A 10,640-nucleotide genomic window follows, 5' to 3' on the forward strand; every position below is an offset into this window, starting at 1 on the left:
GCCTCCATGAGGTGAAAGCAAGCAGTAATTTCCGTGAAATGATGGGCACTGGTTAGCACGGCTAAAGGAGAACTCTGGAAAATAGCAAGATCCTTCAAACAGTCAGGGGCCCAGTCTCAAGGGAGTGATTGCAGGGCACCTGTACCTTCCCTAAAATTAGAAATTCTGGGGGTTGTAATGAGCTTTAAAGCACCTAATGCTTATGAGTGTGCCAGGGAGAAAACATTCTTAATAAGTGTTAGCTGTAGCATTTAGGGAAAAAAAATTAAGTGAGAATGACCCCTGAAGAAAACGAGTTTGAAGTGAATATGGAAAGGCTGTATTATTTTGATTTTAATGGAACATTGATCGATTTCATACACGTTTCTTGGTGATTAGTTAAGAGGGCATCTACGAATGACTGATACCTAAAAAAGTGTAGCAAGAGGACTTGAGCGCCTTACACTGAAGGTTTGAAGCAGTCTGTCAGTCTGCAGGTGTCACAGTCTTACTCAGAATAAAAAAGAAAGGCTAACAGAGGTTCTAGCTCCAGCTACATTTTGTAACCAACCCTTCCAGCCAGTTTATTTTACACTTCCTCTTGCTAATGAAGATACTGGGTTTGTATGGGTTGTGCTCTCCTTGCATGAGCTCGGGACTGCAAGATCAGTGTCTGTTTCTGTGCTTGGTTCCACTGACCGCAACTGGTGCCCAAGGCGCAAAGAGCAAGAACGACAGCAAAAGCAAAACAAGTTTACATCAGATCTCCAAACTGTTTCCTCCCAGTTAGTGTGGCAAACTCCGGAGATTAAACCATTCATCTCTTCCTTTTTTTTTCTTTTTTTTTTTTTTTTCCTTTTCACCTACGTGTTGTTGTTGTTTTATTTTTATTTTTTGTTTTTGTGTGTGTCTTTTCACATTTTCCAAACTAGCAAGCGTGGAGGCAAGGCACATCAAGGCAGAGATGGGGAGTGAAAGAGCCCTTGTGCTGGACAGGCTAGCAAGCAACGTGGCAAAGCGAAAAAGCTCAATGCCTCAGAAATTTATTGGTAAGAACAAAAAACCTTTTCATGTGCAACAGTTAAATATGTGCAAGCTGGTAACCTATGGTACAATGCCTCTGCTTATTTTTAAATATCCTTTGCAAGTTTATAATCTAATCTAATACAAAAGAATATAAATAAGCTTCAATTATTCTGATGTGGTTTTAGCGATTTGTCGTAGGGTTTTGATTAAAATAAAAAGACTCTGTTGCTAGATACTTAAACTGGATGGAAGCTCCTATTGTGCTTTGTGTCTATTTGTGCAGGCAATTTATAAAGATACTTTATGAGCTTCCACGTGTTGTTTTCTGTACCTGTGCATTTGAAATGTTCTCTGCTAGGTTCTTTACAGGAAAAGTACAGGAAGGCTTAATGCTGTTCAGAGCTGAGTGCTCTTTCTAGTCAGCAGGAGTTGAAGATACTTGCAGGATGCATGTGTGGAATAAGGCCTAAAGACAGAAAAGTATTGCATTTCTGTTAGTCACCCTGCTGAATTGGAATACGATTAAAAAAAATATCGAATCCTTTCTTGTGGTAATTTAAGCAACAAGATGTTTCCATAGCATTTTCTTTGCATTTAATTTTCTACGATCAGAGTTTTGCACGCTGGGGATCTTAAATACTAGTTTGGCAGGTTCTGTGTTTCACCAAACGCCTGATCCTCCTGGCCAGCCTTATTTCATTAACTTGCCTTTTAAGAAAATAAAATGCAACTCTTGTGTCCTGAGTAAAGACCTGACTTAGTCAGCAGTTGTATTAGTACGAGTAATGCCTTATTTGTTATATTCTCTATGTTGTATGAGGTACAGAGTGCTTGTTTTTCTTAATATGAGCTCTCCCTTCAGCATAGGGGCCTGGGTGGTGGCAGGTGCTCGCACGCATGACTGGGGAGGGGAGAAGCGTGGGGCTGAGCGTGCAGGCAGGGATCAGCTGCTCTCAGACAGACCCACCTGGTAGAGGGATGCTCCGAGGACTGGTCTTGAATGCCTGGGGCTAAGGTCCAAACCTAGGTGAAGGTATGCTGCTAAATCCACATCTGTATAAAACCAACTTAATTTTTGAAGGTAACATAGCTCTTACTGGATTTGGTGGGTAGCACTGGACTTCCATCTCTGAAAACTGGTAACTTTTATCTAGGCGTCTTAGTACGGCTTTGAAAGGTCTCCTTTTTCTACAGGAGTGAAGTAACACCAGCACGCTCCATCTGGGTGCCTGTGGGTACTTAATACTGAAACTGTTGACTCTGTGACTTAGACCTTACATGTCATGCTGTGATTCAAAAAGTAATACTAATGCAAATGTTTTTTGAAAATCTTTAGCTTCCTTTTTTTTTTTAGCACAGAGATCAGCTTCACCCTTTCTTATTTTACAATTGCTACCAATTCAATCTTTATGTATTTTAATAAACTCACCTGCAGCAGGACGCAACCGCTCAGCACACACTTCGAGCTAAGTACTAGTATTTTTCTGATTTGTTTTTCCAGCATACCAGTTCCCCTATGGAATAGATCCTTTTTTGATTTGTGATTGTGCTCACTAACGTGGTCTGCAGATGACATGAACCGATACTGCGTCACCCAAGGGGTTCTGTGGAGAAGTTGGAGGGCTCAGGGCACTTCACCTAAAGGAACAAAAAGAAGTGATTTCTGAAACTTAACTGTTTTTCTAGACCCTGTGCGATTGGCATGTTCTTGTTAAGTGATGTGTGAAAAAATTGCTCACTTGTTCCCTTTTATCCCTGGGAAATAGGTTTGCAAGAACGGTCTCTCCGACCTTGATTTGACTTTTGTGACTTTCTGAACTGTATGTGTAGGAGTGCAAATCTGCCAGGACAGCTTTGTGATTTCTTGGGAAATGGCGTTCTCAGAACGGGTGCTGATTTTTCATTTTGTCAGGAAGAAAGGATAGAGATGTATACTAACAAGGCATCTTTGTTTGGCTCATTTCTGTGAATGAAGTCCATTGATCAGAAAAAAGCCAACCCTTTATTATTATTTGAGGGCTCTACAAAGACTCATACAAGCACCAGGAGTCTTGCCCACTTTATTTTTTCACATTTTCATCTTCAGTAGCTACCTCATGTGCACCAGTGTAAGTCTCAAATAAGGACACAGATCAGCAGACCGTATACTTGACTCCTAACCTCTACGCTAGGCCCCCCTTCAAAGGCTTCTCCTGCCAAGATCTTGTCCCCAGCTTTTCCCTTAGTTATAAGGGAACAAGGATTTGAATGCAAGTTCATGATTTCATGTTTCCCATTTTGCTGTGGATTTTTATTTTGTGCGTATAGGGACCAAATCTACCAACCCTGACTTTTTGTACTTCCTGGTTTGATTAATGAACAGATGTTTAAAAAAAATAATAAAAATAGCAAATACAAATAGCCCAGCAGACTCGATACTGGTGCTGGTGGTGCTTCACTGCTGTATAAAACACTACTGGGGCTCTATCTTCAGTTGTTGCAAGTCAAAGTAACCGCTGCAGCCAATGCCAGTTGACACCAGCGGAGTATCTTGACCCGCAGCCTTTTCTGTTTCTTCCTTTTTAAACACAAGTTCTCCCTGAGACCAGGAATAAAAATACATTTCTCATAGTGGTAAAAGTGCTAGTGCAGTTCTGACACAGTAACCAACACCATTATCCCCCAGCGTGCAAAGTCTAATGAGAACCTGCCTGCTTTGGTTAGCACAGCGGCAGGAAGCAGGTTTACTCCCTGTTTCCAGTGTCCACACCTCATCAGGCTGCAAAAATCTATGTATATTTTAGAATAAGTCAAGCATCGCCGAGCAGCACATGAGTATGTGTCATACGCTATGGCTCATGTGTGAATTTTGAAGGGGAAAGCTTCTGCATTGCACTGAGACAAACAAAAAAAAAAAAACCAAAAAAAAGACGAAAGATGTTCTGCTAACTAGTGGCTGCTTTGTTAATGAGCGCTAGAGAACCCGTACATTTAATTTTAATTTTGATGTAGTGTTTTTTCGGTAACTTTGTGGCACTTCCCCCGGTGCAGATAGCAGCTTAATTCAGAATAATCTATGAACATTGTCCTGCTGGCTACGAAGATAAAGCATCAGCTGCTTTAGGGACGGTCCGGCTCATTCATCCCCCGGTCCCCATCTACTCCTTTCCCTTTTTTCCAAACCGTTGATACCAACTTTCTCCGACTGATTGCCGTCAGGTCTAAGTCGAGCACTGCGCTGGCTCATTGTCTCTTCCCATGGCAAGATTTGCTGTATTTGATGGAGAGGAACCAAAATAAACACGAGTTGCCCCCCCGCCATCTGCTCAACTGCGATACGGTGCCATAGCTCGACGTTCTGGATAGACGGTTAGCGTTTTCCGTGGCACTTTCATGCAGATTCAGCCTACCTAAATATAGGCACCTTACTAAGGTTATCGAAATCAGATGTGTGCATGCCTTGGGCTGTCTACTGAGTGGAGAAAGGGAGAGAGAGAGAGGAGCCATCCTTTAGGTAATGCCTTTTCCTCCCAAAGAATCTGCGAAACATCACAGTCGGGCTTAGGGCCTGATTCCTTGCCCTCTCCTATAAGGAGTCCGCTTCCGATGTGCCGTGGCCTGTTAAAAGCATACGTTAATGTATGTCAGAAGAGCACATAGGTATTTGCGTTTTCATTTGCTATAACTGGTAATTTAAGGGAGGCAGGATGGGTACTGTGGGGATTTTAAAAAGCCAGGAGGACACTGAAATAATAGAATACTGCGAGAGCCACAGTGGCATTTTTGTCTTACGACAGTGACTCCGAACCCAAAGTGTAGAGGGAGTCCTGTATATTTTTGCTTTTGTTGCCTTTTTTTTTTTTTTTTTTTTTTTTTAAATTTCAAATTTATTCACTTCTTTCACTTGCCTGGAGCTGGTTTTATGAGTCATACAAATGTGCTATAGCGTTTTGTTGCCTTCCGTGTAAAGCTGGATCGCAAGTTTTGTTGAGGGTTGGAAGCAGTTACAGTCTTGTGGTTCGCTAACCTTTTTGAGTGTTTTATAAGAGAAACGTGAGCTCCTGGTTTTCTGCCTCTGCAGTGAAACCTAATGAGTTTCATATACATTGAGTCATGGTGTTGACAGGTGACTGATAAACATCTGCACTACTCGAGTTACCGTAACTCAAAGATTAATGGATCTGATGTTTGCAAGGCACTTACAGATGAAACATTTGGTCTGGTCCATTTTTTTTTTTTTTCCTTTTTTAAAGCTATGAACAATTTTATGGTTTATGTAACCACAGAATTCAGTTACTTATTTCTAGACATTCAGCCAAAAAAAAAGTGACTTTAGTCCTGTCGGGGTGCAGTTTTATTTCTTCCCTGCACCTGGTATTGAGAAAACTGTCTGTAGTGTCCTGCCCAGCCCACACTCCCTTCCCTCAGTCCTTGCTAGAAGAAGCATGAGCAGAATTTCAGATTTCATGTAGGGGCTCTCTTAGCTCTCCTCCCGTTCTGTCTAATTTGGAGCTTTCAAAGCCCTAGCACGCCCAGAGAGGAATCGCTTTCGCTCCTCTTCTGCTAGCCCCATACCAGGTGACCCTAGATGTGGTCTTCTGTACATCTAAACGTAGCCGCCCGTGTTAGATTATCCAAAAACCTGTGTCGAGTTCAAAGAAACCAGGCGTGGTGCAGAGGAAGCTGTAGTTGTCAGAGGACAGTGGGGAAATGGACTTCAGAGTCCAAGGATGTAGAAAAGAAGAGTCTGTCAGATGGGTGGAAGTACTGAAAAGTGCATCAGGTCTCAGCCTTGTCATCGCTTTTCCTGTTAGGGGTATGCTTCTTGGGGGCGAGGCCAGAACGAAAGGTTGCAGTCTTGGTACCAAAAATGGAGTATTTTGGTTCATTATCCATTAGCTCTTTTACAAGTATTTTCATGAATGATTATTTACCTTTTTCTGGAAAAAAAGGTGAGAGAAGTTAATCTCTGGAAGCTTTTTTTAATATTCTTCCCCTTAAATCACAGGATAACTAAAAAAAATTCAGTGATGATTTGTCCAGTAAGCATCCTCACCACCTCCTCTATTAAATTTTTGCTTCCAAAGCTGGACTTTAAAGAATAAATAACAAAACCCCCAAGAAAACCCTCACCCAAAAGCTACTCGTGTGTATGAATGGCCTCTTTCCGCAGAGAACATTTCATGCCTCTACTTCCCAGAGGCTGCTGCCGTTTAGAAAAGGCATCGCAGAGTTTAAATATTTCTTTACCCACCCAGTAATTTAATACCTCTCCTCTCTCACAGGTGAGAAACGACATAGTTTTGACGTTAATTATAATTCGAGTTTCATGTACGAAAAGGAAAGCGACATCATGCAAGGACGCATCATGGACCAGGCCATAAACAACGCCATCACCTACCTCGGGGCCGAAGCCTTGCGCCCTCTCGTGCAGACGCCGCCAGCTCCCACCTCCGAAATGGTCCCGGTCATAAGCAGTCTGTACCCCATACCGCTGACCCGTGCCGACGTGCCCAACGGCAACTCGCAGGACGCGGAGAAGAGCCACCTAAGGGACAAAAGCCTGTCTTCTGACAGAGGCCTTTCCCCAAACAACAGCGGCCAAGACTCCACAGACACTGACAGCAACCACGAGGAGCGGCAGAATCCCACCTTCCATCAAAGCCAGATGATCCCCACTCAGGCCCGCAATGGCCTCCAATCCCTGAAGGATTTCCCAAGGCCATATGACATCATCAAGCCACCCGCCATATGCCCACGCGATGCCTTTAAGGTCATCAACAAGGAAGGGGAAGCCATCGGGGTCTACCGGTGCGACCATTGCCGCGTCCTCTTTTTGGATTATGTGATGTTCACTATCCACATGGGCTGCCACGGGTTCCGCGACCCCTTCGAGTGCAATGTCTGTGGGTACAGAAGCCATGACCGATACGAATTTTCCTCACACATAGCACGAGGAGAGCACAGAGTAGTACTCAAATAAAAGGACTGGGTTTCCAAGGCCAAAGGCTTGGGTTGAGGTTGGAGAGGAGGCTTGGTGGGTTGGGTTTTAATTAGTATAAAGAAATTCCTTGAGTATTTTTCTATGCCAGTCTTTAAATGAACGTCACAGGGCGGTGAAACCTTTTTAAATTTTTTTTTTTTTTTTTTTTTTTACAAAGAATTCAGTGTTCTGTAGCATCTGTGCCTAGCTGCTGCGGGGAGCGGTACTGTATAAAATACCAGGAGCAGAGACCGAATTTTATATGAACTTTATTTTTGTGAAAATTAAGAGCCATTTAATATGTTTTTATTTTTTAAGGTGCCTTTGTTTTGATAACGTATGCTTTAACTCAACGCAAAAGGGGTTGTTTTTTGTTTGTTTTTGGTTTTTTTTTTATGCCCTGCTGCCATTTCCCTGCTCGGTCTGATGTAGAGTCAGAAGGACATAGGAGGAGCTGTTTGTAGCTGTTACATTCCCGACGGTCTTCAAGTGCCTAATCACCGAAACAAGGAGAACGCGCGTCTGGGGGGGATTATTAATTCCTCTTCAAAGGTTTTCCCCTAAATCTTAAAGAGCGTGTGGCCCCACCACACTTTCATTTTTCTTACCCCTCTGTTCACTTTCTTTAAAGTCACTCCCACATGCGTCTTACTCAGTAATAGCAAAATAAGAAGTGAGACCTATTTTGAGGGTTGGGGTTTTTTAACAGTATGCATTTTTGGGATACCCAGTGAGGTCATTGGTTGGCTCATCCATGCAGTCGGGGGGAAATCCTGATTTTTTTATTTTTTTTTTTTTCATTGATGGAAAGTCCTCCTTTCTGATGGGTGCCAAGAACAAGGACTGAAACTGCACTGTGCCTTGCGCCCTCCGCCTTGCTCCTGCTCGCCTCCAGCAGCAGAACCCGCGGCCGTGCCCTGGCACGCAACGTCCCTGCGGCCGGCGGAAGGCGTTGGGCTCGGAGCGGGAATCACCCTGACCTGGCAGCAGACACCGTGAGAATCTGCATACCCGAATGTGTGGGAGCTGACAGCTCAATCACCCTGTCTGGTTTTACGCGGGGATATCCCTCGGCGTGAAATGTGCTGGTTTGCAAAATGAGTATTTACCATTACTTTGAAGCCGGTTTTTAAAATAGTTCTTTTAATCTAATCATTGCTCTGCAGCTGTATCGTTAGTCACTGTGCTGAAGATATGAATTTGATAACAGTTTTGCTGAGTGAAAGTTTTATTCTTTGCAAAGTATTTTTGTATAAGGTAGGGTTAGGTGTGTTCTGATGGACTTTCTGCATCCATTGTGCGGTTTGATATCTACGTTGCTTTGTACTTTTTCGACGTTGCCATGCCAATATCCGTGCCGATCCATCCGTTTCCACGAGGGAAGGCTGGGGCACAGATGGCCCAGGTGGAGCGCCAGGGGTCAAGAAATACTGAATTTCATTCCTCCCTCTGACCCGGGCTCACTCTTGGCTCCAATACCTTGTCCCTCCCTGAATTTTAAGGTCCAAAAAAGAAAATTATATTCATTTTTTCCCAACAAGTGTACGTCTGGAGAAAGATAAATTAGGTCTGCAGAGTGCTTGAGTATCTAGGGGGCTGTGGAGGTGCCAGATCTAAGATCCTGCTTATCCCTGGGGTGAGGAGAACTCTTTTGCCCCCTTGTGTGACATCATGCAACGTAGTTACGAAATAGGCTTAGGATCTTTTCCAATAACCACTTCCCCATCACGAGGTGCACACGGCGAGCGGGTGGCCGGTGGTTCTTCCCCGATGACCACCCCTTGCCACGGCGTGACAACCCCATCCTTCTGCGCGAGCGAGCCTGCGGTTCCACCCAGGCCTTATACCCGCGCGTCGTGGCCGATGAAAACGCTCCTCAGGGCTCGACAGAAATGAATAAGGCGACGCGTAGTGAAACGTAACTTGTCGTTTGCACAGGAAGCCTCTCAGATCGCCGAATGTGTGTCACGCAGCGCCGCTGGTTTCTTTCTCACGCCGCTACCGAATCCTTGAAAACACTCTTCAGATTACTCTCCCCCCTCTTCGCTTACCGCCAGGCAGGGCTTCAGCCACCTACCCTCGCTTCCCAGATAAGGTGAGCAATCAACCACCGCGCCTCCCAGCAGCGCAAGCCTGAGCACCGCTGCCAGGTTTTTGAAAGGAAGGAGGGGAGGTCTTCGCAGCCTCTGGCCTAGACGGCGCCGTTTTCCCCACCGCCGCTCAGGCAGAGTCATGATTTCAAGATAGGCTGAACCGAAAAGCAGTTCCCTGCGCTCTCTGGAGTTGGCGGGCGGCAACCTCGTTAGCAGCTCTGCTGTTGGACAGTCGCGTGTTGTGGAATTTCAACCCAGTCATTTATTAAAACACATATTTTTTATGAGTAGCGTTTATCTGCTGTGTGACGCTCGCCTAAGCGCGTGCCTGCGACTCCCAAAGCGGGGCCTGAGCCTGTCTTAGCTGGCTCCTGGGAGCAGGGCTGGGGAGCCAGAGGATCGGCCCCCGCTGCCTGCCCGCCCTTGCGTCTGGGGACCCCCCTGGTGTGGCAGACCCCTCCCGCAGCCCTCCCCGAGCCCCTTCCCTCGCAGCCAAGCCCCGGCTGTGGGGGTCAGGGGGCCCCTTGGGCTGTTACCCCTGCGTCGAAGGGCTGCGCTCTGTGCTCAGAGCTTTGCAAATCCTCGCCTCGTCTGGGAAAAGGCAGCGGCGGGGGGGGAACACCCCAAAAATGCCGCTATTTGTTGTGAGCCTGATTTATTCTGCTCCTGGTTTGGTTATTTTGGTACAAAGCAAATTCCTGTTGGACGGTTCTCTCTGAACGCCCCCCAGCCAGCTCCTCTGTCTGCCTCGCTTGGTTTCTTTATTTACTGCTGAACTCCACCGAGGCGGCGGGCAGCAGGGAGGCGGCTGAGGGAACTGGCTTCTGGCGTGGAGAAACAAGGCTGGGGTGCTTCAACGTTTAACTGAGCGGTTTATTTTCTTTTTTTTAAAAGAACTTCAATAAACTCTGGTGTGCGTAGCAGCTGAAGGGAGGCCGGGTGCTGCGCTGCGCTGCTCTCCCACGCCAACGCTCGTGCCTTGCAGCCGGGAGAGCAGGGGCCAGCGCCCGGCTCCGAGCTGGAAAGCGAGGGGCAAGCGTTGGCCGATGAGCGGGAGCGGGGCTGGAGCCGCTCCCCTCTGGCATCCATAAATCCCAAAGCTGCCATGAATCCTGGGACCGGCCTGGAGCCGTGGCGCTTCCCCCCGGGGCTGCCGAGCTGCCGGCGATGGCTGCGGTTAGCAGAATGCCAGCCGGTTACTCAGCCGAGCGCTGATACCCTCTGAGATCGAAAGATAACGTGGTCTGCTCCTCTCAACTGCTGAAAAACGGTGTCGGGCTGCAGCTTTTGGTTAATAGATGAACGATACGGCCCAAGGGAACGTGCCCTTCCCCAGCCTGGGGCTGCTGTGGCTTCTCCCCAACAAGCTCAGGACGAGCGTTCGAGGGAGGGGACCGGCCCAAATTCACCCTGGGTAGAGCAGAATCCATTCCCATGGGATGGCCCCCAGGCTCCTGCTGGCCTCGGGGCTCGCTCCTTGCGAGGTGATGTGTCACAAAGCGCCATCCTCCTCGCCCTGGTGTTACCGAGCGCAGTCATAGCGAAACCGGGCTCCGGTAGAAGTGCGGAGGAGCGAGGAG

At 46.5% G+C, this 10,640-nt stretch overlaps 1 protein-coding gene across 1 annotated transcript in view; it reads left to right on the forward strand.

The window, feature by feature from the left end:
* The window catches only part of IKZF3 (IKAROS family zinc finger 3), a 32,498-nt gene extending 25,471 nt beyond the window's left edge, over window positions 1–7,027 (forward strand). Inside the window, 2 exon segments of the mRNA XM_009642552.2 lie at window positions 912–1,028; window positions 6,270–7,027. Of these exon segments, the coding sequence (XP_009640847.2) occupies window positions 912–1,028; window positions 6,270–6,967 (815 nt within the window). The 3' untranslated portion in view covers window positions 6,968–7,027.
* Window positions 7,028–10,640: the final 3,613 nt, after the last annotated feature.

The sequence above is a fragment of the Egretta garzetta genome, unplaced genomic scaffold, assembly GCF_000687185.1.
Source record: "Egretta garzetta isolate BGI_Z169 unplaced genomic scaffold, ASM68718v1 scaffold867, whole genome shotgun sequence".
In the NCBI taxonomy this organism is placed as follows: domain Eukaryota; kingdom Metazoa; phylum Chordata; class Aves; order Pelecaniformes; family Ardeidae; genus Egretta; species Egretta garzetta.